At 47.4% G+C, this 27,932-nt stretch overlaps 7 protein-coding genes across 7 annotated transcripts; 3 read left to right on the forward strand and 4 right to left on the reverse strand.

Annotated features, from left to right (window-relative positions):
* Window positions 1-216: 216 nt before the first annotated feature.
* F4812DRAFT_427130 (Pkinase-domain-containing protein) lies at window positions 217-2,945 on the forward strand. The gene is made up of 4 exons (XM_047934071.1): window positions 217-707; window positions 762-946; window positions 1,000-1,396; window positions 1,451-2,945. The coding sequence occupies exons 1-4, from the start codon at window positions 565-567 to the stop codon at window positions 2,352-2,354; spliced, it is 1,629 nt and encodes a 542-aa protein (XP_047790826.1). The 5' UTR covers window positions 217-564; the 3' UTR covers window positions 2,355-2,945.
* A 3,239-nt stretch (window positions 2,946-6,184) lies between these two features.
* F4812DRAFT_427137 (mitochondrial Homoaconitase) lies at window positions 6,185-9,630 on the reverse strand. Its single transcript, XM_047934072.1, has 13 exons — window positions 9,473-9,630; window positions 9,006-9,404; window positions 8,828-8,885; window positions 8,736-8,769; window positions 8,622-8,644; window positions 8,535-8,558; window positions 8,337-8,472; window positions 8,039-8,253; window positions 7,810-7,981; window positions 7,358-7,694; window positions 6,843-7,285; window positions 6,631-6,763; window positions 6,185-6,570 (listed from the first exon to the last, which is right to left on the reverse strand). Exons 1-13 carry the CDS (start codon window positions 9,485-9,487, stop codon window positions 6,190-6,192), a joined length of 2,370 nt encoding a protein of 789 aa, XP_047790827.1. The 5' UTR covers window positions 9,488-9,630; the 3' UTR covers window positions 6,185-6,189.
* Window positions 9,631-10,289: 659 nt separating this feature from the next.
* Window positions 10,290-11,082, reverse strand: F4812DRAFT_458943 (uncharacterized protein; the record flags this gene model as incomplete). The annotated part of the gene is made up of 3 exons (XM_047937452.1): window positions 10,290-10,676; window positions 10,751-10,765; window positions 10,855-11,082. 3 exons carry the CDS (start codon window positions 11,080-11,082, stop codon window positions 10,290-10,292), a joined length of 630 nt encoding a protein of 209 aa, XP_047790828.1.
* A 1,536-nt stretch (window positions 11,083-12,618) lies between these two features.
* Window positions 12,619-14,554, forward strand: F4812DRAFT_371867 (carbohydrate-binding module family 48 protein). Its single transcript, XM_047931935.1, has 3 exons — window positions 12,619-13,510; window positions 13,649-14,222; window positions 14,280-14,554. The coding sequence occupies exons 1-3, from the start codon at window positions 12,750-12,752 to the stop codon at window positions 14,319-14,321; spliced, it is 1,377 nt and encodes a 458-aa protein (XP_047790829.1). The 5' UTR covers window positions 12,619-12,749; the 3' UTR covers window positions 14,322-14,554.
* Window positions 14,555-14,592: 38 nt separating this feature from the next.
* Window positions 14,593-16,186, reverse strand: F4812DRAFT_427143 (putative glycoprotein endopeptidase KAE1). The gene has a single exon (XM_047934073.1). It carries the CDS (start codon window positions 15,897-15,899, stop codon window positions 14,787-14,789), a length of 1,113 nt encoding a protein of 370 aa, XP_047790830.1. The 5' UTR covers window positions 15,900-16,186; the 3' UTR covers window positions 14,593-14,786.
* A 1,963-nt stretch (window positions 16,187-18,149) lies between these two features.
* F4812DRAFT_371897 (enhancer of polycomb-like-domain-containing protein) lies at window positions 18,150-20,499 on the reverse strand. The gene is made up of 2 exons (XM_047931936.1): window positions 20,158-20,499; window positions 18,150-19,923 (listed from the first exon to the last, which is right to left on the reverse strand). Exons 1-2 carry the CDS (start codon window positions 20,302-20,304, stop codon window positions 18,385-18,387), a joined length of 1,686 nt encoding a protein of 561 aa, XP_047790831.1. The 5' UTR covers window positions 20,305-20,499; the 3' UTR covers window positions 18,150-18,384.
* Window positions 20,500-22,319: 1,820 nt separating this feature from the next.
* F4812DRAFT_458947 (calcineurin subunit B) lies at window positions 22,320-23,381 on the forward strand (the record flags this gene model as incomplete). The annotated part of the gene is made up of 5 exons (XM_047937453.1): window positions 22,320-22,371; window positions 22,485-22,537; window positions 22,614-22,687; window positions 22,883-23,217; window positions 23,371-23,381. 5 exons carry the CDS (start codon window positions 22,320-22,322, stop codon window positions 23,379-23,381), a joined length of 525 nt encoding a protein of 174 aa, XP_047790832.1.
* Window positions 23,382-27,932: the final 4,551 nt, after the last annotated feature.

A 27,932-nucleotide genomic window follows, 5' to 3' on the forward strand; every position in this document is an offset into this window, starting at 1 on the left:
TTATCTTATCCTTGATTACGTACGATTCGTACCTGTCAGTCCACTAAGCCGCCGGGACCATCTGTATTCGTCATAGGTCTTTCCGGATCCCCATCCAACTGCAGGTACCTAGCACATGTACTATGTACCATGTACCATGTACATTACATATGTGCACAAGCGTGCCTTTTTAAAGTGGATCTATGTCTGGGGCGTTTTGAGGCGTCGGTCTTTTTCCTACAAGAAACGCGAACAAACCAAAAGCTGGGTTGATAGCATCAATCAACCACCCCCCCAAAAAACTAACTTGGTTTTTTTTTATTTTCTCTACGAAGCATATTTTAGTAAACAATGCGATCGGACCGGTCATAGCCTGGTATATATCCTCCTCGCGACCTAGGGCTGCGGGTTAAGCTCGTTTTTCGATGCCAACTTGGCAACCGAATTCCTGACTTGGCCAACGGTTCTTTTCTCCATCAACGAATTTCCATCTCCATCTCTCCAATCCCGTATTACGGTTTACTTTAACCTGCGAAACGTTTCGTCTTTTCTTTTTTTTCAACTTCGCCAGCTTCATCCTCGGAAATGGCGCACGGCTATAATGGAAACGAGGCGCCTTCGCCTAGATCTTTTGCGATTCAGCATCAACGGCCCAGGGATAGTTTCGTCGGTTGCTCTAGGATCAGCGACTACGAGCTCCTGGGCAAATTAGGAGAGGGTACTTTTGGGTGAGCATTCTTCAAACTCCCTAATGCTTACTAGCGACGCTAACTTCCTTCAAGTGAGGTTCATAAAGCGAGATCACGAAAGAGCGGAGCCCTGGTTGCTTTGAAGAAGATTATAATGCACAACGAGAAGGACGGGTTCCCTATCACGGCGCTCCGAGAAATCAAGCTTCTGAAGCTATTGTCGCACAAGAATGTCTTGCGCCTGGAGGATATGGCTGTCGAACACCATAGCAAGATGAGTAGGTCTACTCTTCTTATAGCGATCATTTCTCGTAGACTGACCCCCCTCAAGCCGATAAGAGAAAACGACCGATCATGTATATGGTAACGCCATACATGGATCACGATTTATCTGGCCTGCTCGACAACCCATCCGTCCAATTTACGGTACCGCAAATCAAATGCTACCTCCTTCAGCTCCTCGAGGGTTTACGTTACCTACACGACAGCAAGATTCTCCACCGAGATATGAAAGCTGCCAACCTACTCATCAGCAACAAGGGCATACTTCAGATTGCCGACTTTGGTCTTGCGCGACATTACGAAGGACCAGTCCCGGAACGAGGAAAAGGTGGCGGTGAAGGTCGGAGAGAGTACACTAGCCTTGTAGTCACCCGATGGTACCGACCTCCTGAACTCTTGCTACACCTTAAAAAGTACACCACTGCTATTGACATGTGGGGTGTTGGGTAAGTGTCAGGGACCCCCTTTATTATTATATGTTATACTAATATTTTACTTAGTTGTGTCTTCGGTGAGATGTTAGTCGGCAAGCCTATTTTAGCTGGAGAGAGCGATGGGCATCAGCTCGAGATTATCTTTGATTTAGTTGGCACCCCGACAGAGCAGACTATGCCAGGATGGAAGCAGTTACCCGGCGCCGAGGCCCTTAACCCTCGACCACGGCCTGGCTCACTATCACAACGGTTCCGCGAATACGGCACAACCGCCATCTCTCTGCTGAAAGAGCTCCTAACGCTTGATTGGCGCAGTCGTATCAACGCTATCGATGCGTTAGAACACCCTTACTTCAAGACTTCTCCCTTCCCAGCAAAGCCAGAGGATCTCCCTACATTTGAGGACAGCCACGAATTGGACCGTAGGAAATTCCATGATCGAAAAGCTGCTCTACCACCCGCCCCTAAGGGAGGGACCGTCGGTGTTGGCGCGTTTGGAGGTCATAATGCAGAATTCAGTAGTGGTGATGGATATGGTAATAGACGATACCCTAAGCATCATGGTGGATATCGAGGCGGCGAAGAAGGCCGACGACCTGCTTGGGCGCGGGACCAGCCTCATATGGATCATCGATTGCCGCCGCGTCCTCCTCCACCTGAATATCCAGGAAACGGATGGGATAACCCGGCCGAGCATCATGACTCGTTTAGGGATAGGGCACCGAGAAGCCGCGGGGCTAATCGACCCGACGTTGACACCTACATCCCGAATTATCGCGACGGCGACCGACCCCCTAGAGAAGATCGGCCACCGAGAGATGATCGTCGAAGATGGGAGGATCGAGATGGTAGACGACGTGACTGGGATCGCCGCGACGGAGATTACGACGATCGTAGCCGTGCAAGCCAGACACACAGCCGCAGCCGTTCGCCTGTTAGGGACAGAGACAGAGACGTATATCGGCGATAGAATCGCAATAAGCCTCAGTCAAGGAGAAGGCAATATATTCCATTCCCACCACCACCACCCCCTCCTCCTCCGCCGGCCTCTTTCTTCAACCGGCGAAGATTTTCTAGGACTACGAACTATTTCTATCCCCCCTAATTTTTGGTAACTTAACTTATTCCATCAGCGGGTTTGTGAACAAGGTATGCGGTAAACCCAACGGAAAGGCCGTGGCACATAGTGTTTTTTTTTCCCTCTTTTGGCGTTCCGCGTTATGTATGAAGGGATATGAACCCGGGTTGCGCGAGAACATGTTGTTATGTTGGGCTTCATAGCATAGAATCTGATAACAAGGCGAAGGATTAAGTTGAATTCTCCCCACAGTGGTCGTACGAGCACGAGTCAACTGGGAGTTTATATGCTGGAGGGTTTCCCCAAGAATGCTACGAGTTGCCGAATAAGATTCAGAATCAGAATCAGAATTAACAAGTGGTAACTATCATAACAAGACGGAAGATTTCTATCTACGGAGCTCATCTTATTCTAGGTATGGCTCTGATAGCTAGTTGCAGTTAGGAGGAGTTAATAGAGCAAAATAATACATGACTGTGTAAAGCTGTCTCTACTTATGTAACCCAGTGAGTACTACGCCAGAGTTAACTGAACGGTTCTCGGTTTGTTATGTGTTAATGCCTTCACTTATTTCTATGCCATCCGTCTTGGGGAGGCAGGACGCCCCTTCCTGCCGAACTGCGGTGTGCACGCGGGGACGAAAGAGGTACCTTCTCAAGGTCGGCGCCTGCCTTTGTATCTAATTATTACGACTAGGCGTGTTACTTCCTAAGTTAAGACATTGCTGGTTGCTACGTAATTAGGTAGGTGCCTTCTAAGGTCGGCGCCTTCCTTTATCTTATTTTTTTCCGTAGGTGTTGCTTGGTAACTTAGGCTGCTGCCCCGTAACTGCCCTAATGTAGAAGGCACGACGGCCGGCGGTACGTACAAAATTTAAGCAAAAGGAAGTTGCGGTTTGGCAGGTACACAGGTTTGTAAGGAAAGAACGCCTAAGGAACGGAGCATTTCTGAAATCTATATAAACAGGGCGCCGCCCCCAACTTTTCAAACTTGGACTTCTCTCCCAGAAACATCAACCACAACTTATTATTACATACAACCAACCCATCCCCAAGATGGATTATCCAACTCATACCTATTCCACATCAACACTATTGAACAAACAACTCAGTTCAGCATCCTACCCAAAACCCCTTGTCATCCTATTTTTGACTTCACAAATCGCCTCTTCACCTGTTCTAGCCATTTAAGTCTTTTATTATCTTCATTCAAGCATATATTATTAGACAGATGTGTTGCCAGCCAGATGTCTCATTAGTTGGAAGTGTGAAGGTTGCCAGGGACAAAACGTTTTCGGCCGTAACAGGATGTTGGTAATCCCGACGAATCAACAGTACTTCCCATTCAGGCCTACCCATTATTATACCTACAACTATTGTTAACAACATAACACAACACAACACAAGGATGAACTATTTATTACGTCAATGGCTACACCACTGGCAACACAGGAGTGCGGGCTAGCTCGAGAGGAATACAAATTTCCAGCCTCGCTAAAGGAGAAGATATCAAGGTAAGAGCTTATCCTCTACCTAAACACTTATGCTAGTTAACTAACCAAGATCAATATTAGTTATTTACTATTTACACATGTTAACCGCCTTTTGGTTTCTCAGCTAAGGCCAGCCAGCCAATAATGTGCAACCTGGAGAAAGATGTCTTCATAATCAACAGGTCAGCACTTGCATGCATCGACCGTCCAAGAGAAGGGGAAGTGTAACAGAAGGAGGACCAAGCTGTTACAAAACGGCCCGAACACGGGTTGGTGTGTGGCCTCTTCGACAGCGTAACACAACTTTCAATGTGGATGACCCAGCAAGTCTTTACATATACACTTCCAAGAAAATACTGGCCAACACAGAGATGAGGAAATAAAAACCCCTCTCCAACAAAAAAACCGGAATATAAAAATATAGCTCAAGCCGCTGGAGCCATCGACGAAAAGGAAGTTGAAGATCGCTATTTCGCCAATGATTTTGAAGTCGACGATGATATTCTACACTCATTATCGTCACCAGACGATGCAGACGAAGCTATATGGAATCTATTGCAAGAGCGCAAGCCAAGCTTTCGCGACAAGATGGCATCTTTGGGCGCACAGTGACCCGAAAACACACCAGAAATACTCTCCAAAGACGGAGTGAATTGTTGTAATATATCGCCATCATTCATAAGCCAGCCCAAAAGAATCCAGGTCCGATTTGACAAATGGTCTCTCCGGCCACGAAAGCTGACGTTCAATATTAACGACCCTCCGAGTCTATATATACGTCTGCTTCCTAAACAAGGGATGCGCGCCATGGAGATGATGATATCAAGTATCAAGGACCGACTGGACTAGGAAAAGACAGTGAGCTTTTTCTCCGGCCCAAGCGGGTGCGTATACTCAAACGTCCATTACGATTGGACGGAGTGGCGCCCTAAACAAAACATTCTATTCAATATTAATCAAACCTTCCACCTAGAGATCATGACCTACATACGAACTGAGCCCGCGGGAAAAGTTTACCGCAGTTTGCCACCAGCCCCGCATCAAGCAAGCAATAATGCGTTGTCCAAATTTAAAGAGTTCCGAATGTTCAACGAGCCGAAGGGTCCTGACGGGTGCTTTAGCCAGTTTTATCCTGGTCGGAGCTTTGCCGCACCGCACTGTCCCCCCCCTGGCATGAGTTTAGAGGAGGAGGTTAAAAATCAGAAGTTAAAGTATCGAACGATATAACCAGACAATTTTCGGCTAGTTACACGCAATCTTCATTCAGATGCGGAGGCACACGCACCAAAGGCACTTAAGATATAGTTCATCAAGAACTATTTATTTTCCTTGGCATCGAAGGGGTTGAAGACCCAGTCAAGATCTGCAGCAGTATTCTTGACTTTGACACTACACGAAGATATGAAGATACGAAAATACGAGAAGGATTACCTGTTTAAGGTACCTGTCGGCTATGTCCACAAAGCCGGCCAAACGTTTGCTTGTACTTTAACTCTACTTTAACATTTTGTGCCTATTCATAGTGTCGGCTACTTGGCTCTCAACTGTTATTCTACACAACACGCACTTACCTAAGGCGCTTGGGAGGTACCTAGCTTATTATTCTTCCTTAGACTTGAGCATAACAACACAACGCAATACAATACAACATAACACAACACATTGATTAACATCATCATCACATTATAACAACTGTTATTATCTCTAAGTACCTACATAGCTTAATTTTTCTAAACTACGTTTTACTCTTGACTACGTAGGTGACTTAAAAGTACCTGACGGTGTTGAAAATTGTATAAAAATAATATGTTGTCCGATTGGGTAGGCTGGTTGCTGCTGCTTGCTGCTACAGTAGGTACAGTACCTAGTATGTCTAGTCCATGTAGTTATACAATTAGGTTAGGTACCTGTTATAGATGGATACCTAAGTTGATAAGAGACATAACCACGTAGTGCATGCAATGATACTGGACCTAATGAGACACATGTAGTTGAAGAGAGTAATTTTATTTCCTCGGGTTTCGTAGGACATGATTATGTAACATACCTACCTTACAATACCTAGGTTAGGTACAGGTAGTCATCCACCTGGGCCTCTAAAATATACACCATCCACCTTTTCAAGACAGATAAAACATAACCACCTGAGGTATCTTTTCTTTTTTCCTTTCTTTCTTTCTAATCGCCAGGTATCTATCTTCTTTTCCTACCCCTACCCCTACCCCTTCCCCCCTTTTACTTCTCCGCAGCGATCTTACTCTTAACCCACCCCTCGAGCCCGCCGCACGCGATGATCTCCTGGACGTTGGGCGGCATCTCGCCAACCTTCTGCTCCCAGGAGGACCCGTCCTTTTGGGTGACGACGACCTTGGAGCGGCGAACGTCCCAGAGCAGCTTCCAGCCCGTGCGGCGGGTGAGCACCTTCTTCTTCTCCTTGTTGTTCTCGGGGTCGTCCTTGTACGCCTCGCGCAGCCGGTGCACGAGCGTGGGCAGCTCGACGCCCAGCAGCGCGTTGTTGATGCTGTTGCGGCTGAAGATGTTGCCGAAGCTGCCGGCCACCACCAGCGGGATCTGCTTCGCGAGGATGGCCGTTGCGGCTTGTTCTCTCGAGGATCCCTGGGGTTTCAGGGGTTAGTGAATGCATTCTACGGCGAGATTAGGGGGCGTGGATCTTACGCAGCCAAAGTTGAAGCCTGTTACCAAGATATCGCCAGCCTTGGCGATCGTGCGGAACTCGGTGTCGTAGTTCTCCATGCACACCTCGGCCATTTTCTCCTTAGAGATGTTATCCTGGTATGTGTATTTACCTCTACAACATTATTGGTCAGCCGTGCCCGTTTCTTGAAGATTTGATGAATTCGATGTGACGACTCAGGAGTAGAACTTACGGATAGATGCCATCGGTGTTTATGTTATCACCGTCACAGAAGACGATCTCGCCTTCAATCCTCTCGGGAAAGCCAGGCAGGATCTCGGTCACAGCCTCATCCTCAGGCGCGGCGGGGCTGGATGACTGCTCTGTGGCACCCTCGGCGACCTCAGCAGTGGCAATCATGCTATCGACCTCGCCAAGAATCTTGTCGAGAGCATCCTCCACAGACCGAGCCTTATCGACGACATGGTCGCCGCTACCCTCACCGATGATAGCCTTCTCGACACCCTCGGGCTTCTCGTACCAACCGGGACCAGCGATCTTACCCCGAAGAGCGCTGGCTGCGACGGTTTCCGGACTGGCTAGGTAGGCCCTTGCCTTGGTAGATCCCATGCGACCTTTGAAGTTCCGGTTAGATGCACTTATACCGACCTCGCCATCTTCAAGAAGACCAGTACCCTAAGACATGCTCGGTTAGTCACGGGAGTTTTTTTTTTCTTTTTTATAAAATTTGGGAGGGAGTTAACCGACGAGACCGATGCAAGGGCCACACCCAGGGGGAAGAACTTGGGCTCCAGCGTCAACCAAAACTTTCCAATCGCCTGCTTCCTCGGATGCCTCTTGCTCGGGGACGGAGGCCGCAGCGATGTAGAACTTGACACCGGGAGCAATTTTGGCGGGCTGGCCATCCTTAGCCGCCTCGCGGAAGACCTGAGCGGCGGCGGCGAAATCCGAGCTTCGAGCGTTGGTGCAGGAAACGAGATAAGCCTTGTTCACAGGGATATCTTCAGATTCGAGAGTCCGAACAGGGGTAATGACTTTCACAGAGTTCGGTCCTGCAACGAATGGAGAAAGCGTAGATAAGTTACTACAGTAATACGGTTAATAACTGCCTTAAAGTGGGCGTTTTTCTCTTTTTGGATTTTGTCTCCTTATGAGACATATCCCTACAAGAAATAAACAAGCTGTGAGAGAAGACTTACAGGTAAAGCTCCTTAGCATAAGAAGCACCGGGGTCGGCAACTAGTTTGTTTTTGACAAGCTCGTCAATGCGCTCGTGGTTGATACGGTCCTTAAGTGAGGTGTTGAACATGGCCGCGGTGGTGGCCTTGGCGCGGTACCAGGCGATGAGTTTCTCATCAACGGGGAATAATCCTACGTCGTGAGTTAGCACACTTGCTTTTCTGTTTCCTTTCGACATTGAAAGCCTACCACTTAATGCACCCCACTCGGTAGTCATGTTGGCGATCGTCAAGCGGTGATCGATAGGGATGCTTGCCAAAGTCTCTTCGGAACCCGTGAATTCGAGGGCGTGGTTTAAAACTTCATCCTGGTTGAACAAACCACACAAGGCAACGATCACGTCTTTGCCAGTGACGCCGCGGGGGAGGACGCCAGTGAATGTAATCTTGGCAATTGGAGGTATTCTACGTAGCACATTTTCGATTAGCAACGGCCGTCTAGAGAGCGCTTCACAGGTTTGTGAGCAGGGGGCTGGGAAAGTACTTGCTGCCACCAAGTCTTAGATGTACTCCATATGCTAGCGGCGTCGGTTCTTACAACGGGTGTGCCGAGCGCTCCTATGCCGCCATAATGGTTGGAATGGCTGTCACTCGCGACGGTCAGAGTACCTGGCCAGGCGTGTCCTACTTATGTGTTAATATTGCTGCCCGCTGATCGTAAGGACTATAGATAGGTATGTAACTACCTTCTTCGACCATAATTTGATGGCCTATCTAATAGTTAGCAGGCTTGCCATCCTTCGGTACCTTGTCTACTGGTGGTTTTCATGTACCTATTCCTCTTTTGGCCGGGTAACTACGGGTATGTCAGTCAATGACTGCTCAAGATTGCTCTGATTGATCATATCCAGAGAAGAGTTGAGGTGTTGGTCAGCAAGGGCACTTACAACTTAACACCATGCAGGGCAGCAAACTCCTCCACTACAGTTTATTCAGTCAATACGAAAAGGGAAGAAATCAGCCGCGAAGGAAGACTGACCCTGTTTGTACTTTTTAAGATTTGCAGGTGTTTCGTTTTGCACATCGTGATCAAGAGTCTTACAAGGATATGATTAGCCGGCGTTTATTACTCCTCGAGTGGATGGCGGCTATCTATCTAGGCAATTTGAACTACTAGGTATGCCACAGCCAGTTGTAATACTTATAATAGAACTTACCATAATGACCTGGCGGTTGTCATTGATCTTGGAGGCCCCTATTTGCATGAACTTCATGGCCACGGGCCAAGAGTTGTCGTGGGTCATGATCCTCTCGGGCCGTATCGTAACATAGTCGCCTGCCTTTACCTTCTTACCCGGGGGGAGGTCCGTGGCGTATCTCTGGACAATCTTTTCGGTGAGGGTCTGGGGGTTAGCCGGGATGGAGAACGGCTGAGAGGAGCGGAGGGCTGCGGCGTCTAAGGTGTTTTCAAGGTTAGAGTGGGAGGCATATTGTCGTCGAGGCCCGGTGGAAATACGGGCATGGAACTGGGATACGGCGACGGAAAGAGGTCGAGGCTGGGTGATAAAGGTTTGAAGCCGTAGTCGTGTGCCGACGTTGAGAGCAATGGCTCTCCGCTGAAGATATGGCCATGTAAGTCAAGATTTTATAAGAGCGAAAACCAATTGACGGCAGAGGAACTTACAAGTGCAGCAGCCATGAGTGATGTATTTAAGTTATGGCTATATACACAGATTAGCGCGGATCATAGCGAAAAAAGACACGTTCTTAGTTGATGGCGCAAAGAATTTGGTATTGTTAAATATCTTCAGATGCAACTTCACTTCTTTACTTTGCCTGCATTGCGACAAAAAATTTAGTGGGGGCGGGGTGGCTAGTAGTTAGGTACAGGGGTGGTTATTCCACTATGTTGCTAAATAGGATGCCCCTGATTGGCTAGAAGGTCCATTTGCCTACCTAGTTCGAAGTGCCGGCAAAGACGGTGTTGGTATCCGATTTCGGTATCCTTTTAGCTGCTCTAATAGTCTAAGTGTTCCGTTATAGTAACTTGCTATATTGTACTATGTAGGTACATGGCGCAACTAAAGACATATTAGTTATATTAGTTATACTAATCCAACTTGCCGTATTATTACATTGGCAAGGCAGGCAAGCCTATTAAAGGGGCAATTCAGGGGTTATCTATCAACGCTACCAAGAAGTAAAGAGGTATAATTCGTCATTCTGTTTTTTTTTTCTGTATTATTTGGGTACACAATTATGATTTGACATATATGTGCCAGCCTAGACTTGATTATTTTGTTGTAAGCATGTTGAAAGGTATGATGAAAAAAAAAAAAAACCAATATAAAAAACAATAATAGTTAGCATCACCTGCCGGTAGTATCCCCAGTGTAGCTACTAGCTTGTGACGGATAATTTGACACTTGCCGATCATATATGGCCTGAGTTGAGTGTGATATATATTCTGAAGGAACCAACTCGGGTTATTGTTGAGATTTTTACGAATAGTCACTACTGCTCTCCTCGTGAATCGTCTGAGAGAGGAGCCCCCTACGCCGCCTCTTAGGCTTCTCAGAAGACCTTAATAGCTTCCACTGCCTTTCGAATATTACGTGTGTGTCGTCCTTTGCTTGCTGCTTTGATTTTGCACGCCTAGAGGTTGAACTAGCTGCGGAGATCTTGCTAGATCTGTCCCCAGAACGAGTATTAGAGTCTAAGTCATGAGATTCCTGATCTTCGTCATATGGGGGCAGAGCTTTGCCCTTTCCGAAATAATCCGAGTGTTTGTCCTGTGATGCATCAACGCCCAGCGTAACGAAGATGAGGCTGGACGTCCCGTAGAGCACGCAGCCGGCGCAGATACCTATAATAGCCGCGTAGGCGAACTATATTCGATGCTAGGGTCAGTATCATAGTGCTAACCCCCGAGTGTCATGTTATCGCAGATGGGCGTTCTTACGTAAATATAAAGGTACTATCTTACGATTAGCATTCGAGCTTCACTTTTTTACGGGGGAGAAGCTGTGAGGGGGGTGTCACAAAAAACAAGCTATAGGAGAATACCTTGAGCTTAGCTGCCCAACCGGCAACGGCTAGAGTTGTACTCGAGATCGAGTGAAGCATATGCCAGATGGGAGATAAGAGGAACACAAGAGAATTAAAGAGATAGTAGATCGGATAGCGCAGGGGTATCGTGACGATATAACACAGCTTCAATAATAGTTTGAGCGCGGGATAGAGGAACGATGTACCAAAGGTCTGTAAGGGCTCCAGGAGCTTTAGCCAATCCATTGCGGCGGATTGGCCTCGTGGCCTGGATATACTGGAGACAGCGTGACCGATGATCTCTCTCTTGGTGCTATTTCTCTAACTTGGAGAAGCTTGTAACATTCGACCGGCGAAAAACCCTATGTTGCAGAAATGGGTGTTTCGTTTTTTTGGGTGTATAGGTAGGCACAGGTAGTCAATAACAGTAGATAGTATCTCGTTCCCTTGATCGAATATTGTTGTCGTCGAATAAGGTATGACGAAGGTGATGCTTTTGGCCTTGGCAACGCACAACTGCAGATTCAGATGATCTATTTCAGGTACCACAAAACGCGTACCAATCCGTTACCCCGATCTTGTTTGGGGTAAAATTGGAGTCCAGTTGATCGAACCTTGCATACGACTTCCGGGAATGTGTTCAGTCTGGATTTTGGTCGTTATGCAATTGAAAAATCCACGTGCAGCCAAGGGGTTCGATCGGTTTAAGATGCTGTAGGTAGGCAGTACTTAATGTATTACTAGTCCGTGTTCACCGCTGACTGACCTCGACGAGGGATATAAATTTCATAATGCATGTATATAGATTAAATGTCTCTCTTATCTCTTAGCGGTATATACGAACAATTCGCCTTTCTTAGGTATGTACCTAAATTTATTAATGTTATCAGTGAATTCCAATGCCGTCAGATTGTTGTATACGATCGTTGGTCTTAGTATAAGATGGCGTAAATGATGAGATCATGACCTAATACCACTATATAAAAGTAAGGTACCTAGATACTTTTGTTCAGGTACTTGAACTGGACCCTTGCGGTGATATTCGAATGGCCCGTGCGTCATTTTTATGCTGACTTGGTAGACCGGGGGAGATACCTAGCAGACTAAAGGCGGGCGGGGGAGGAGCAAGGGGAGAGAAACAAGGATAATCTAATCAATCGATTGGATTTGCTGTTATCATTGAGAAAAAAGGATAACCTTTTTTTAGCTGCCCGGGGCTGCTTTTAAACAACTTAGAAACTACATGTACCTAACCTATACTTACAAGGTAGCATATGTACCTACTTATTACATGTAGGTACCGACAACCTAAACTTGGATCTGAACCTCGCCCTTCCTCGTTTAGATCTTCCCTTTCCCCAACTACCCAATCGCTCCAATCGCTCCCCTTCCTTTGTTTTTTTGGCTGTCTCATCGCTCCAACTACTCAAAATCGCGAAAACGGTCTCATGACCAATTTTTACTTGACATGATCCACGTTTACTCGTCCTCAGCTTAACTCACACCCGACAAATCCAAGCAATTCCAAGCAAAATCCAGGCAGATCCAAGTAAAATCTAACGAATCCTCTTCCGTCACACCGCTGCTCTCTTTGCGGCACCCGCGCGCAACCGCCCACGGCCCACGACGCACGACGCAAGACGCACCACATCCCGCCCCTCAGCTTCTAACCTTCCCCGCCATTGAATCACTTGAGAGCCCATTGACCGATTTCCCCATTCCTATTACCCATTACCCATTAACCATTACCTATTATCCATTACGCCCTATGCCCTATGCCCGATACCCAATACCCATAGCCCATTACCCGTAGTCCATAACCCCTTTCTAAATTCTCCCATAGGAAGAAGCAAAGCAAGCCTAACCGTCAAAAGGGGGGAAATCCTTTCCTCCCTAGTCCCCCACGCCAAACAATGGGAAACAACACTTCGTCAACCTCGAAGCCGGCTACCCCCACCACTGCCTCGTCTTCGTCGCACGACTCTCCCAGAGCTTCCAAGAACCAACCCAAGAACCTGGTATCGATCCATAATAACCATCACATTAGGTCACCAGCCTCTCCCGAAGCCTCGACCATCCAGGCAACCGGTACTTCGATACTTAACAAGAATTCGAGACCGCTCTCCATACTTAACTCATCCTCACCTTCAGCTAGCTCTTACCACTCTTCCGCTATTCCCCCAAAGGTTGCCGAGCAGAAGCCGAAGCCTGCCGAGATTAAAGATGAACCCTCCAACCCTGTAGCCGTCCCCTTCTCCTCTTCCCATTCGGAACAGGACTCGTCTTACGTCCACGATTTCCAGTACGAGGAAAGCGTGATATCAGGCCCTACATCCAGCAGCATCCCGGATATGTCCTATCATAACCCTCGGCCGCCGCGCCTACCACTCCCGATAGAGGAAGAGATCCATACTCCCGGGTCGCCGATCATTGCGCCAAGTGATGCCGACGTTGAGGACGCCGACGACGTCGCATCGCTCGACGATTCGGCTAGTTTACCTCGCCGTGCATCAGGACTTAGCAATGCGACTGACGAGGATGACACCGAAGAACTTCGAGTCGACAAGACGAGACCCACGATACCAACCCGTATCGAGTGGTCGCGAGGTGGCCAGAAGGTCTACGTTACAGGAACGCCGTTCCAATGGAGTAGGAAACAGCGATTACTTCCATCGTGAGTTTTTGTCTTCTCGCGGTTATGAATTCGGCTTCAAATATCTGGCTACTTGGCAACAACCTTGTATGCCAGGTAACATCGGTTGACCAAGTAAGAATTTTTGATTATAGACTACTGACACTTTTTGAACAACAGTAAGGACAGGGAGGGTGTGCTGGAGACGGTGATACCCGTTTTCCCGGGCACTCACCATATAAAATTCTTAGTCGATGGCAATATGCAGACGTCACCAGACCTGCCTACCACTGTCGATTTTGGAAACAATCTGGTAAACTATATTGAAGTGAGCGGAGACGATAGCGACTCGCGGAACGTCCCGTTAGATGTTGGCGTTCCCAAGTCGAACGAAGCTGCCTTATCTCTCCCTTCCAGGCAGCCCTCGCACGACGACGCTCTTAGGGGCCCCCAGCAGAAGGTCATCGATCCAATTGAGAAGTTCTCCGCGAAGATCCCTCAATACCTAGAGGATTTTGACCAACCCGAAGATTCTTCTTCATATAGACTTTCCTCCTTAGCCCTCGAACGACTCCCACCACCCCCTAGCCTCCCTGGTTTCTTGAGTAAGCCAATTATGAACAATGTCACCCTGATCAAGGATGATAATAGCGTCTTGAATATGCCAAACCATACCGTGCTTAATCACCTGGCTACTTGTAGTATTAAGAACAATGTTCTTGCCGTATCGGCCACTACTAGGTACCAGAATAAGGTATGATATCCCCGGTACCTATCTTTCTCGGGCTCTTAACGCTAACGACTTATAAAGTACGTGACTACAATTATTTACAAGGCCACGAAGAACGAATAAGCTTCTCCCTTGGTCGTGGTAGAAGCATTAGATTGTGTCGGATGTCCCTGGGATACGTCACGTTTCCTATCGTACGGGAGTTTATTTTAATGAAGGCGACATGGCCCCTTTTCATGGGCATACGACTGGGACCGAGAATAAGTCCTAGGAATATGCTATGCTTAGAACACGGCTCCGAATGCTGGAGTGAGGCACACATCGGTGCTAGGTGTTTTGCATTAGCAAGGGGAGAGCGGAGTTAACAGGGTACTTGCGTAAGAATGCATTCATTGCGCAATGATTCAAACCAAAAAAGGGTTGTTATGAGAATAACACGATGTCATGAAACCATAGAAGGATGCGTATGATGTAAAGGTTATAGCTGCGCAGGCAGGGCATGCGGAATCCATTTAGACAACGCTGGTAATAAATTTAAAGAAGTTCGGCATCAGCATGATCACAGTAAGACGCAGATATCGACTGCTCTTAATCTCTCCATTTTACATAAACTTCATCTGTCCTAAATCGTTGCGTACAAGTGCTCTCCTCCAGCGGCGTACGGAAGCCCGTCTCGTATGCCAGCAGGCCAGCGTGAGCGATCATGATGCCGTTGTCAATACAGAAGCGCTCGTCAGTCGCATATACGCTCCCGCCTCTCTCCTTAGCCATCTGTCCCATCATCTCTTGCAGACGCTCGTTGCATCCTACGCCACCCACGATAAGCACCTGGTTGGTGCCTACGTGCGCCATGGCGCGCTCCGTAATCTCGACCAGCATCGCGTAAATCGTCTCCTGGAGACTGTAGCACAGGTCCTCGGGGGTAATCCTCTCCTCTTCCCCGACCTCCCCGCCCGCGGCGATGCGCGCGTCCTGCTCGCGCATCTGCGCGGCCAGCGAATCGGCCGCGGTCAGGATGCCGCTGAAGCTGCAATCCATGCCCTTGACGGCGTAGGGCAGGTCGTGCAGCACGCGGCCCGACGACTTCCGCGCGAGCAGCTCGATGTTGTACCCGGGCGCCGGGTCGTTGCTGATGGCCAGGGTGCGGGCGAAGCGGTCGAGGCAGTTGCCGACGGCGATGTCGAGCGTCTCGCCGAAGATGCGGTACCGCCGCTCCGCGTACGCGATCACCTGGGTGTTGCCGCCGGACACGTACAGGACGACGGGGTCGGAGGCGCCCGTGATCGCGCGCCCCATCTCGATGTGGCCGACGCAGTGGTTCACGCCCACGAGCGGCAGGTCCCAGAGCAGCGCGAGGGTGCGCGCGGCCACGGCCACGGACTGCAGCGGCGCGCCCATCCCCGGGCCCCGCGTGTAGCACACGCAGCGCAGCTTCTCACGCGGGCGCGACACGCCGGCCGCGGCGAGGGCCGCGCGCGCGACACGCGCGAAGAAGGCCCGGTGGTGCCGCGCCGTGTCCTTGGGCAGGAACCCGGTCCCCGGCGGCGACACGAAGGTGTCCCGGATGTTGGCTAGGATGCGCGACTCCCCGCTGACCGGGTCGTGCGATATTATACCTATGCCGAGCTTGTTCGCGCTACCTTCGCAGCCGATGGCTAGGAGGGGGGCGGAGGGGGATTGTTGTTGCTGGTGGTTCGCCATGGCGTAGGGTTGCTGTGTTGTGAGGGGCTATTCTGATATAAGTGCTCCGTTTAATGAGGTCGTAGGTAGTTAGCTGGTTTGGAACCCATGTACCTAGGTATAAGAGGTTTGGTTATAGTAGTGTCATATTCGAATTGCTACCTAATGTTATAAGAAGTTTTGTACAGATAATGTATAAATAATAGACTCGTATAAGAAAGTAGATGTATGTAGCTGTAAGGCTAGGTATCTCGCGGTGGGGTCCTTGTCTATCTCCTACAGGTATGTAGGTACTATGTAAGGGCGGGAACGCAAGGTGCAAATTGAAAAAGACCCCTCCAATGACGAACCAAATCTTTAAGCTGGAAAGACCCTTATCGATATTAGACCTACTTCCCCCATTCACATTCAGCTAGTTACCTATAGGGTATGCAGCTCTGCGGGTGGGCCTCTAAGAGCCTTAAAGTTTAGGTACCAAGTCGAGTTGCGCTAGAGTGGGGGCAACCGCACTTACTCACCTAATGTCCTAATGTCCTCGAACGGGGAATAATAGCCTTCAGTACCAAGGAGAAATATTACCAAATCGTCTTTTACTTTTACCTTGCAACCTCGTTTTTACCCTTCGTCCCACAAACCTTGACAAATTGGCCTCCTCATGATATTTTTCTATCTCGACGATATTTTCGAACGGTTTCTACTCTTCACGTCTTGTTAAATCTATTTCTTCTATCCAACGTACTTTTCTTTTCTCTTTTTTTTAGAAACAAAAAAAATCAGGAGCTTGGAGCGATTCCCCGTTTCTGGTCGGTAATCCGAGACGACCAACCCTTCTTACCCATCATCTGACCATCACCGACCTCTTTTTTCCTCCTTCTTGCAGATAATATAATCCTCAGGGTCCTCAATCTTGTCGAAGTTAGAAATCTCCTGTCCTTCACGACAATGGCCGTGTCTCCTACCTGTTTACCCGCTGCGAGCTTCCATGGGTTCAGCCAAACCCTGCGACGGTGCGAAAACCCAGACTCTCCACCTGATCTAGCTCTATGTCACACACAACCGACCTGAGAGATGTCGGCGCCGTGAGGAGACATATGTCCTCTATATTACCATTATAATACCAGACCTCCTTATCCTATATTGTCGTCGTGGTCCTGCAGCGGGTCACGGCGGCCGGATATATTGGCTTACCCAAGAAGGATTCCCTCAAGGCCATAGCAGTGCGCCGAGGTCGCTGACGTGGACGCAACGCATATCCGATACCAGTTATTTATCTAAGGTTACAATGCGCATATTTTCATGCGTTTCGACCTGCCTCTATCTATTTGGGAAGCTATAGAGAGTTATACGTAAGTGGTTGTCTATCTTTTGGTTGGAGTCGCATTATCCATGTACTACACTTTCTCCGCACGATATCTCCGACGTCAGATGCTGCATCTACTACCTAATAAGGTCTTTGACCTACGGCGTCACTCTTTAATACTTCAAATTAACTTTTTTTATTTTCTCTCTTTACTTGATTATATACTTCCAATTTTATTCAATTTCTTTTATTCTCACTTTTTACTTTGTGCACATAAGCTAAATAAACCGTGACAATACCAGCGAGGCTCTTGACCCCTAATTACAGTTATTAGTCGGAAGAAGTGAGGCACGAAAACATCCCAGGCTGTTTCAACTCGAGGCGAAAGCGAAATTCGTCCAAGTTTTATACTCTGCAACGACTTCTTTCCTGCAAAAATGGAGTTCTTGCTGTTTTGATCTGACTGCATGTCCAGAGAAGCGCGATTTGGCAAAGATTCCTGGGGCGCAAAGCTTTTAGTGACCTGTCATATTACGCGGAGCATCACAACAACACATCGACATCAAATTATTCAGCTCTACTGCTTTCACGCGGATTAATCGGCAGACAAGGACAGACAACATCACCAGAACAGTCAAATCAAAAAAAGAAAGAAAATAGGCACGAGCAGGACAAGAGGTACTTGTATTGATACATTGATGCTCGCTGCTCCTTTCACTCGGAGCCCTAAACATCATGTTTGAGCGCCCCTAACTCCGTTGGCTATGCATATCGCTCTGAGCACTATATATTACACCAAAACAAGAATCGGCCTCGCCTTTCGGTTTACCATCGTCCTTCAGCGCATATGTTCGCAGAAATATGTACAGGATGCTGATGCGAACTTATGAAAACTGGTCGGATAGACGGGTGCATCGGTAACCGTTTGTTTCAACGGGAAAATCCTGCAGAGCATTCTATCTATGCTCACAATATCGCCCAATAAAGTGCGCCTAGGGTCGATACGACTCATGCCTGCCTTCCGTCGCAGGACGGAATAAATGCACTCGCACTTCTCTGGGATACGGTGTACTCTTCTGTATCGAGCAACCACCTGCGCGGAGTATGGCTATTCGTCACTTGGGTTTTTACTGCCCAAGGTTAACCATTCTCCGAGTGCTAAGTTTGGTTCTCACCAATACCTTTAATACTAGAGACTCATCAAGCTCAAGTCTGAGGTGCTCGAGGTTGAGGCTGGGCTGTTGGTGCTTGGGGTTGTGGGAGAGCTTGTCGGTTTACGCTGCTCGCCTGAAAACTAGCAATATCGACCCCCTGTCTTTTAAATAGGAAGGGCGAAGGTGGTATTGTCGACCGGAACTTCATCTGACGAGCGCTGTTGGGGTCCACTTCATACACCGGTTGTTCATCATCATCATCGTCATCCTGGTCATATTTCCAACGGTCACTTTGGCTGAAGTCCATATCGTGTGGAGGACTTTGGTGTCTATTCAACTTAGGTGGCCGACGGTCGATAAATAAGCGATTTAGTCGGCCTATACGACGACGGTATGAAGACATCTCGGGCTCTGTGGCACCTAGGTTGATGATACTGGAACTGATTTGCTGGAAGGATTTGAAAGAATCCAACGGGCTTTCCTCGTCTTGCTCCATGGAATCTGACGCGGATGCCGGTGGAGTCATCAAATAGGTGGTTTTTGCTGGCCTGAAACTTGGCTCTTTCTCCTCCTTGACGGGAGGTAAGGGGTCAGCAGTAAGATCCACATAATTGCTATTCCATCTCCTGTGGTTCTGGATCTTCATCTCGACATCGTTACGCAACTCATTCTCCTTCTCAGCAAGCTTATCGGCCAAGACGGCAAGATCAGCGGGTTCCACAGTCCGTCCTCCGTCGGGACGAACAACCACACGAAGCTGGCCATGAGGACCAGCGCGCGCTTGCTGTTGCGCTTCTGTTCTCTGCCGCTTTTGCGGCCTAGCATTATAAAAGTCTTCGTCGTCACCTTTAATGCCGAGGCGATTTTTAGTCTCCTTGAGGCTATTTCGCTGTTCGAAGACAGATCTATCGCTGCGCAAAATCTCCCGCTTGAATATTTCTCGCTGGTAAGAGAAGACGACGAGCTGCCGCGCATCTTCCAACTCCTTACGCAGCTTCTTTAACTTGTCGCTCACCTGCGCATCGCGTGCCCTCGTCTTTCTTGTCTGCCGAACTTCACGCCTTCGGAAACAGACATAAGGGTCCATGTCATCATGCTCTTGATGAGTTTCGAACTTGAGCGACGGATGCAGACTTCGGTTGCCGCACACCTGCCGTCGAGTCTTCCAGTACTCGTAGACATTCTTAGCATGTGCTTGAATGAGCTTGGCGGGGATTGTGTGGCTCATGGCCTGGGCCATAACTTCAAAGGGCACTACTGTATTGTCAACTGCAGCAAAGGGAGCTTGCTCTGCGGCTGTATCCTCGAATACCTCCATTATCCGTTCGAAGTCGTCCTCCGAAAGCTGTGAATTTCCCGTCCACTTGGCATTGTAGGACTTGAGATATTCCTCATCCTCTGTGGTCATATCATAGAGACAACCGAGCGTCTCCTCAACAGTTTCAGAGAACTTTATGTAATGTTTGGGCTCTACGTATGGTGTGGGATACAGCTCATTATAGTCCGCCTCGCTCTTCTGCGGCGGCGGCACGGGAATCTCATTATCCTTACTCGCACCAACCCCCCTAAGGGCAGCCTGCAGATGGTATTCCTATAGGCACAAGGCATTGCGTTAGCCTTTGGTAAGTAGTAAACGTAGTTTGGTATGTCGATATATGTCGATATATATTGAGAATACCTTGATAATAGCTTGGTATCATGAAATATCATGAGATATCAAAGAGATATCTCTCGATATCAAAAAGGGTAAGACAAGACGGGATTGTGGCACGTGACATATCACGTGACATGCACATTGAAGGTAAGAAATGTATTGATAACTCACATTTTCTTCGGCCTGTTCGACACCGGTCGCGATTTGTGATTCGGTTGTGAGGGATTCGTATTCGTTGGGATCTATTTGGTCTTCACGGAGTACGGGCAGAGGGGTTTTGATGTTAAGCTTCTTGTATCGCACTTTCCGGGTCGACATGGCGGTTGGCGGTGTGGGAGGATAGTAGGGGAAAAATCGACAATAAGGTCGGAAAAACCCCGAAAAAATTCGGGAACCAAAAAGTTTAGGTCATGAGACGATGGAAAATTAATTTTTGGGGAGTTTGAACGGCTATTTTGGGGTTTGTTTTGATGGGTAAAGTGTCGTCTTTGGATGAGGTGACGTTGAATTGTTTGGGGCGCAAATTTTTTGCTTGGACGCCGCAGGCAGCCCGAGCAGTAACAACAAAGTGTGAGAATAGTGATTGTGCAGGTTGTGCAGAGCCCGTGCAGAAGGGCCAGAGTGCCCAGAGTGCCCAGGTTGTGAAAGACACCCCACCGAAGAATAGGACCTTACGCCTTTACGCCTTCTTCCTAGCCCGTAACTAACCTAACTTATCTGTAATCTCGGCTTTTGATTGGCCGCAGCCTGGCGACGCGCAATTTTGGGCAACAACTTTTTGGGGGGGAGGGGTGGAGGGGAAAGGGAAAAGGGGGAACCCGGGGGGTTACGATATGGCGATAACAACCCGCCAAAAGACAAGAGTAGTACTTGCGCTACAGGCGCCTCTTTACTTCTATTCTTTGAACCTAACATGTACTTTCCAGTTGAGGGGGTACAACACAATGGGTACCTATCAGTGAGTACTGAGAAGCAAAAAAAGAAACGAATTTCAAATTTGCAGCTTACTATTCCTTCCTAGATTTGCCCCTTTTCTTTTTTTTTCTTCTCATTCCTTATGCGCGCGCACTCATTACACTGATAACATTAATATTTTTTTATAACTTCAAATATACCTGGCAATTTTACTTTGGGTATAACTGAGGTAAGTACAATAAACCGTACCTCACTACGTATTAGGTACTACTTAGGCAGTGGACATGCCTCATGCAAAGATGAGGAGCCTACCTAGACCTTTTAGTTTAGAATTATGCATCTATTTGGAGACATCGAAAGACACCTTTTTTTTTTTTCTTACAAACAACTACTACTACTATGCGGTATGTAGATAGCATTACGACCGCACTAGCTCAAGCATCATGTCCGACCAACGCATCGTGCATCTTGCTTGAAACTTTTCTTCTCTCTTCTAGCTGTCTCTATTCTTCGCATGCGGCGGTGTAGCTAAGTTGCATGCGACTGTGAAATGGGTTAGATTGTAGTTTTTTGCATCTTCGAAGCTCGTTCTTTGGTTTGCTGGCAGCAAGGAGCATTTTCTCCTGGGAGATACGTACGTGTAAGCCAAAGGTGAATTTGTCCAGCCACAGGAGGTTGTCAGCCACAGGTCATATCTGATAAGATAGATAAGAAGCTTTAGTATCGTGTCTTATTGGTTTTATGCAAGGAAGTACATAGGTACCTTTTCCTCACATAGATATGTACATTTAAGTCTAAACACAATTCCCATTTTTATTTGTCTTTATCAATCCACGATACTGTCCACAAGATTGATAGATCTAGTCTATTGCATATGTGGCTGGCTGCTTGAATTAATTACGTACATACATGTAGTCATGTACATCAGATGAAAGATGAAGATGAAGTACATGTATCTTATGTACTCTAGTGGCTTGCTCCAAGTATCAAATGTGGCCGTGCTTCTCCAATCACGTACACCACATGCAACAGATAAAGGGGGGGATTTTAGCGTAAAGATCTAGTTAAGCCTTAAGGGCCTTCGCCTCGTCACAGCAAAAGGGACACCCCACTTACCCGCATTCCCTCCCAACTTCTCCATCAGCCTCACCACCAAAGCCGAACTTCACAAGCGGGAATAGCTTTGAACAATAATAACATCTTTACATCTTTTCAACTGATTGTTTTTTTTTCTCCTCTTTTTTGTAAAAAAAAAACCAACAACTACGGGGACTCACAAAATAGATATATTCCCAGTTTTCAGCAACCCGAGTCCTAATCTACCAAGCCATATACCTAACGTTAATAACTTTCTCCGTCCCATATATTTTCCATCAACAACAGGCTTCCGCTAAGGGGCCCATCCAAACCCAGCAACAATGGGTAACACAACGAGCGCCGTTCTAGATAACATCGTCCAGGGGTCGAACTGTACGTATTCCGATCAACCGACAGAATTGCCCTCGCACGGGTCGGGTTGTTATTGTTGTTGTTACTACGCTTAACTATTGGAAATATAAGTTCTAACTTGTTGCGCCGCGCAGTCGACAGGGAGGAAGTGGATAGGCTGAGGAAGAGGTTTATGAAGCTCGATAAGGTACGCACCCTTTTCGTTCAGCTTCCTTATGCTAGGGCGGGCGCCTAGAGCTGATACCCGTGGAACTTACCGATAGGATAACTCGGGCACGATCGAACGAGATGAGTTTCTAAGCTTGCCGCAAATATCGTCGAACCCGCTCGCAACGAGGTACATACATACATACATCTCCTAAACTAGGTACCCACGTGTACCTATCTATTATTATTATTGTTATTGTTATCATTATTATCGAAATACTTTCCCACTTATGGATATGCTGTAACAAGAAAAAGAAGAAGAAAAAGAAAAGAAAAAAAGTTCCGAAGGCTAACGTGACGCGCATCCGCGCGCGCGCAACAACAGGATGATCGCGATCTTCGACGAGGACGGGGGCGGGGACGTGGACTTCCAGGAGTTCGTGTCGGGCCTGAGCGCGTTCAGCAGCAAGGGGAACAAGGAGCAAAAGCTGCGGTTCGCCTTCAAGGTGTACGACATCGACCGGGACGGGTACATCAGCAACGGCGAGCTGTTCATCGTCCTCAAGATGATGGTCGGGAGCAACCTGAAGGACCAGCAGCTCCAGCAGATCGTCGACAAGACCATCATGGAGGCCGACCTCGACGGCGACGGGAAGATCAGCTTCGAGGAGTTCACCAAGATGGTCGAGAATACCGACGTTAGCATGAGCATGACTTTAGGTGAGTTTGTTTCCCCCTTCCGTGTCTTTCCTTTCTCTTTTACTCTATTTCCCGGCTATCAGGGTATAATATATTCAATAATATATGTCTATTCCTTATGACGTATATCGTTGACCGTGTTTATTTTGGTTGCTAATAGGATTTTCGATGTAGATCAGTTCTAGATACCTGGGTGGCTTTTTTATTTTACCACCGAACATGTGTGGCCGTAGTAATGAATTATGAAGCCTGGGACAGGATTTTTACTTGCTAAGAGGCAAAATGAACCCATATACTCTGCGTGAAGACTTTGTGATTACCAACATTACTCTCATGAGACGAGATCACCGGAGAAAAAGGCTGCTACTTCAAGTGAGCTCGGACCTAGATGCAGTACTTAGAGAAAGGGGGGAAAGCCTAGCATTGCAGGCCGCGATAACTAATAAGCCTATGGATTAGTTTACAATGATGTTCCCGCTGTCATTATAGGTACCTAGGTAGTCGGCTATTTCCTCGAGGTAGTGTGTAATGGTCAATCTAGGTGGCCTTCATCAGGGGGAAAGATTCAACCTGTCTGGTCATTTAGGTGGCCATAAGGCTTAGGTAGTTTTAGTCCCTCTTTAATATGTCTATTGTCGATCTGAGTTCCTATAGGTTAGGTACAGTTGGGTAGAGGGTTTAAGAGGGGAGGTTCAGAGGTATAATACTCGAGCTAAACTTACCTCTTATAGGTACCCTACTAAACTTCGACAATTCTACGTACCAGAAAACTCGTGTCATCGCAACAATACTTAACGTGCGAACCAAAACTTAAGGGGCTGGAGGGGGGGCTCTACTTAACTATTAACAGCTACTGATCTAGGTCCCTAGGAGGCATAGCTGCTCTCCATATTAACATCCAGATATTTACTTAGCCTACGACACGATCGCCTGCCTATGATCTCTTAAGAGAAACTCCTCAGCGGTAGATTTAGCTCCGTATCCATACGTATGAACTCGAGAGTAGGTTACCTACCTACCTCCTACCTACCTACCCGCGCTCCTAGCAGTGCTTATGCCTTGAAGGAAGCTATTATTAGGTTAGCACAAGGCCTCCTTTTTGTCGAGTGCACTAAACGATAGCGAAGACTTGGCCTACTGGTGACGTTTCCTTTCGGTTGCGGAGAACAGCAGAGAGAAAGGTAGTTAGGAGTTGGAGTAGAGTTATGAGATTCTTTCGGACATCTTGTAACTATCTAGGTACCCTAGGATATTTGTTCGTTTGCGTTGTCGGTTGGGGGAACATGTAGGGCTAGATCCTCTATATATGAGATTCTGAGGAGACCTACTTACCTAGGTTGAAGGAAGAACTTCTCAGAGGGAGCTCGAAGTTATTGATACCTAATTATATCTACCTAACCTAGTAGTTATTCTGGACAGCGTTTAGGCATTTTACCTTAGGTACCTAACCTACCTATATAGGAGTATGATCACGATGTTATTTCAAAGTACTTATTTGCTAGTTATAATATACGTAGGTCCTTGGATAAATAGAACGATACAAAAGCTTACTTACCTACGCGGAGTTTCGATAGGGTAAAATAGACAACATCTTCTAGCCTTAACCTACGGCACATTATGTTTCCTTTGCATATACCTACGTATTTTGTAAGAGTTTAGATGTCAACGTCATATGAATGGCATTAAGATATCAAGTCATGTTTGAGTTTCTGTTTTGAAAAAGGGGGGGTGGACTATCGTATATAGAGTATTAAAATTACAAAAACACAAAAAGTCTATGTAGTTCCGAGCAACATAGCCATAGTATTTGGCTCCGCTTAGTCCGCTTAGCACATTGAATCGAACCCCAAGCCCCGCGAAAAGAACGCGATAGGGTGCTTGGTTTCCCCCCTATCTTTTCAGTTTCGGAGCTCTTGGATCTCGACCAAATCGACCACGATGAGCTTTTGGATAAGGGAGTAGTGGTGGGAGAGGTGTAGGCAAGTAAACTTAAATTAGGTACCTGTTATCATGACCGTGCCTACAGTGTGCAATTGCTCTTCCATTAGAGCCTCGCTGCGTGCTAGACGACCGTATTCTAGTATCTTCCTCATTACCGTTGACGTACGAGTTACAGACGGTAATCTACCTATCATGATTAGGTGTCTCGTTGCTCGCAGTCATGTAGTTTATGAACCTCATCAGCGACCTGAGCATGGGAACTGGGCTTTGCATATTTGAGTTAACATCTACTTGTCAACTCGTTTCGAGCTTTCTGTATTAAACCTCCTGCGTTAATTGTCCTAATAAAAGTGATCTGTTGGTTAAAGCAACCCGAAAGAAGGCTAATTCTTAATCGAAAAGATATATAGGCATGCATTATGGATATGAGTTTTCTTCTATGTGCGCGGTGGCCTAGCTGACGGTCACTGTAAGCTGGTTTTAATATAACTACCGAACCTAGGTAGAGATTACAAACTAGTTAGGAAGAAAGAGAACACCGCTAAGTGGCTGACGGGGCTCCAGCTTTGTAGTAGAGCACCGAGAAACACAGGTAAACGAAACGGTGTTGCTCTTATTAGTAGACGTAGTAGAAACTTGATTGGATGAACACATGATTTTTTGCTCATTTAATCACCGTTACAATGGCGCCAGTCTAAATGTCTCTTATGTAATAAGATGCTCAGAATCTGTTGAAGCCCAAGGGATATTAAAAGCAACTGTGCATTTTCAACAGTATACTAAGTTTCAAGAGGCTGTTAGTGATGGAAGACAAGAGGAATCATAGAGGTAAATATATTATTGGCGATAGGAAAGACGCCATGGTACTACTGGATTGTGTTCGTAAGGTGAATGATAAGGGTACCTGATAGTCCTCGAAGAATTCAAATAGGAGAATATACATACCTACCCCTTTAGGTACTTTGAGATGTTCGAAAGAAGGAATCTTTCTTTGCCACTGCATACACTAATAGAAGACAGCGGCCAGCCGCATAAAGTACGAGGTAAGTAGCACAACCATTTCCCAGACGGGACCTGATTTCCCTTTTCTTACGCATCTTCCTCCCGCCTCCCTTCCCAAACAGGAACGTGTAACTCCCATCGGGGACCCCTTCGGGATAACCTATTCCTTCCACGGACGACGGCTACCTACCTGCAGCGAAGGCTGCCGTTGCAGCAAGATAATGCGCTTACGAGTATTTTTGCACCCGCCACTCCGTAAGCGGAAAGTAGCGCGAAGAGTCGAGAGTGCCAGGTGGGCTTAGGTAGTCGAAACTTGAAAGAACCTTAGCCAAACCAAACAGACCGATGCTACAATTCGCAAGGAGCGACGGCGATCGGACTCCTTTCTCTTCCTTTCTTCTTTCCATTTCCTTAACTAGCGACGCTCCGGTCATGGAGAGGTCTGATCTTCTGCAGGTCCTAGAGCGGGAGCGTCCCGTGAGATGATACATGTGACAAACCTGCGTCTCCTCCCCATTTTGCTGTACCTACGTGCACACACTAATCAATGCATACACATTATGGAGCTTGCATGCATATTGCGCAACCTCGAATCGTAAACTTTACTTAAAGAGGACATAGATAGGTGTTCCTTCAGATGATTTTATCTCACCAGGCCAATGAACGCCTCGTTAGGTTCACTTTGTCTTGGGTCAGGTCTACACCGAGTGGGGTAAATATGATAGGATGAGAAGTCCAGGTAAAGGATTGATAGAATAGCCAAAAATTTTCCGTGCAAAACCAGAGCGGCGGTAGCAGAGTTGGTTGGCTCGAAAGCTTCCCTGCGTTCATGTGGGCTTCATGTGGGCGTTCATGGGGGAGGATTTTGCCATCTAACCGTTACGGCGTTTTGCATATATTCGGGGATAAGCCGTGCGGGTAGCCGCATTGATGGCATTTCTTTTTCTTTATGTAGGCTTTGAACTGGAAGATTTCTGGCGGTTTTCACACATGAGCCATGACCTGTCGGGATCGACGCCGGTGACGAAATCACACTCGACTAGAGATCTTAGCAACGACAGGGGGGCCATACTATGCAACCACAGGTCCAGCCGTTCGAGTTCAGCTGCTGCGACGTGAAGAACATCCTTCAGCCTCGTGTATCCAATAGTCTGGGATAAGGTAGCACTGGAATTCGCAGCAGTCCAGCCCTACATGGATGTTCGTTGGCTCCTCTAGCGTCTTACAACTTTGAAGGCGGCCTCAGCGTCGCCGGGCCCGACTGTCCGATAGGATAGGGTTAGATGACAATGTTGAAGTCGAAGTCGGTTGATGAGACACAATCAGGGGCCCTTGGGCGTCGTACAGATATATTCAAATCCCTAGATCCGAACCCCTTCAATATCTCTAGAAATGAGCAACGCGCAATAAACAAACGGCTTGTTTGCTGAGATTGTTTCAGCGGTTCAGCTGCAAACACCACCAGGGCCCTTCCGTGCCCTTCCCCGTGTTACCCGACCGGATACGGAGGTAAATGGGCAAAAGATAGAATCCCATAGCACAGACGTAGTAGTAATATTAAAATCCAAGGGTGAACTACTACTACTAATAATAATACCTAGTTCATCCGTCCAAGATGTACTATGTATTACCACTCTTGTCGCTTCGATCTGCGCGTATCGTAAATCCTTGTCTAAATCAGAAAGAGGGGGGGGGGGGGGGGGGGGGGGGGCGAGGATAACAAAAAGTCAAACAACAAAAAAAGAAACCACCCCCAAAAGGAGCACGGGCGCAAAACCCATGGTTGTATTAAT

The sequence above is a fragment of the Daldinia caldariorum genome, assembly GCF_022478825.1.
Source record: "Daldinia caldariorum strain CBS 122874 unplaced genomic scaffold F4812scaffold_7, whole genome shotgun sequence".
Taxonomy (NCBI): Eukaryota; Fungi; Ascomycota; class Sordariomycetes; order Xylariales; family Hypoxylaceae; genus Daldinia; species Daldinia caldariorum.

What these genes read in the sequence shown, in the direction of transcription:
- F4812DRAFT_427130 (XM_047934071.1), top strand. Translation starts at nt 565, where the DNA reads ATGGCGCACGGCTATAATGGAAACGAGGCGCCTTCGCCTAGATCTTTT. An exon ending in CGAACACCATAGCAAGATGA is followed by an intron (nt 947 to 999) that starts GTAGGTCTACTC and finishes ACCCCCCTCAAG; the next exon opens with CCGATAAGAGAAAACGACCG. An exon ending in ATTGACATGTGGGGTGTTGG is followed by an intron (nt 1,397 to 1,450) that starts GTAAGTGTCAGG and finishes TATTTTACTTAG; the next exon opens with TTGTGTCTTCGGTGAGATGT.
- F4812DRAFT_427137 (XM_047934072.1), bottom strand. An exon ending in CGAGTGGGGTGCATTAAGTG is followed by an intron (nt 7,982 to 8,038) that starts GTAGGCTTTCAA and finishes CTCACGACGTAG; the next exon opens with GATTATTCCCCGTTGATGAG. An exon ending in TATGCTAAGGAGCTTTACCT is followed by an intron (nt 7,695 to 7,809) that starts GTAAGTCTTCTC and finishes GTATTACTGTAG; the next exon opens with TAACTTATCTACGCTTTCTC.
- F4812DRAFT_371867 (XM_047931935.1), top strand. Translation starts at nt 12,750, where the DNA reads ATGGGAAACAACACTTCGTCAACCTCGAAGCCGGCTACCCCCACCACT. An exon ending in AAACAGCGATTACTTCCATC is followed by an intron (nt 13,511 to 13,648) that starts GTGAGTTTTTGT and finishes TTTGAACAACAG; the next exon opens with TAAGGACAGGGAGGGTGTGC. An exon ending in CTACTAGGTACCAGAATAAG is followed by an intron (nt 14,223 to 14,279) that starts GTATGATATCCC and finishes CGACTTATAAAG; the next exon opens with TACGTGACTACAATTATTTA.
- F4812DRAFT_427143 (XM_047934073.1), bottom strand. Translation starts at nt 15,899, where the DNA reads ATGGCGAACCACCAGCAACAACAATCCCCCTCCGCCCCCCTCCTAGCC.
- F4812DRAFT_371897 (XM_047931936.1), bottom strand. Translation starts at nt 20,304, where the DNA reads ATGTCGACCCGGAAAGTGCGATACAAGAAGCTTAACATCAAAACCCCT. An exon ending in TCGAACAGGCCGAAGAAAAT is followed by an intron (nt 19,924 to 20,157) that starts GTGAGTTATCAA and finishes TTGTGCCTATAG; the next exon opens with GAATACCATCTGCAGGCTGC.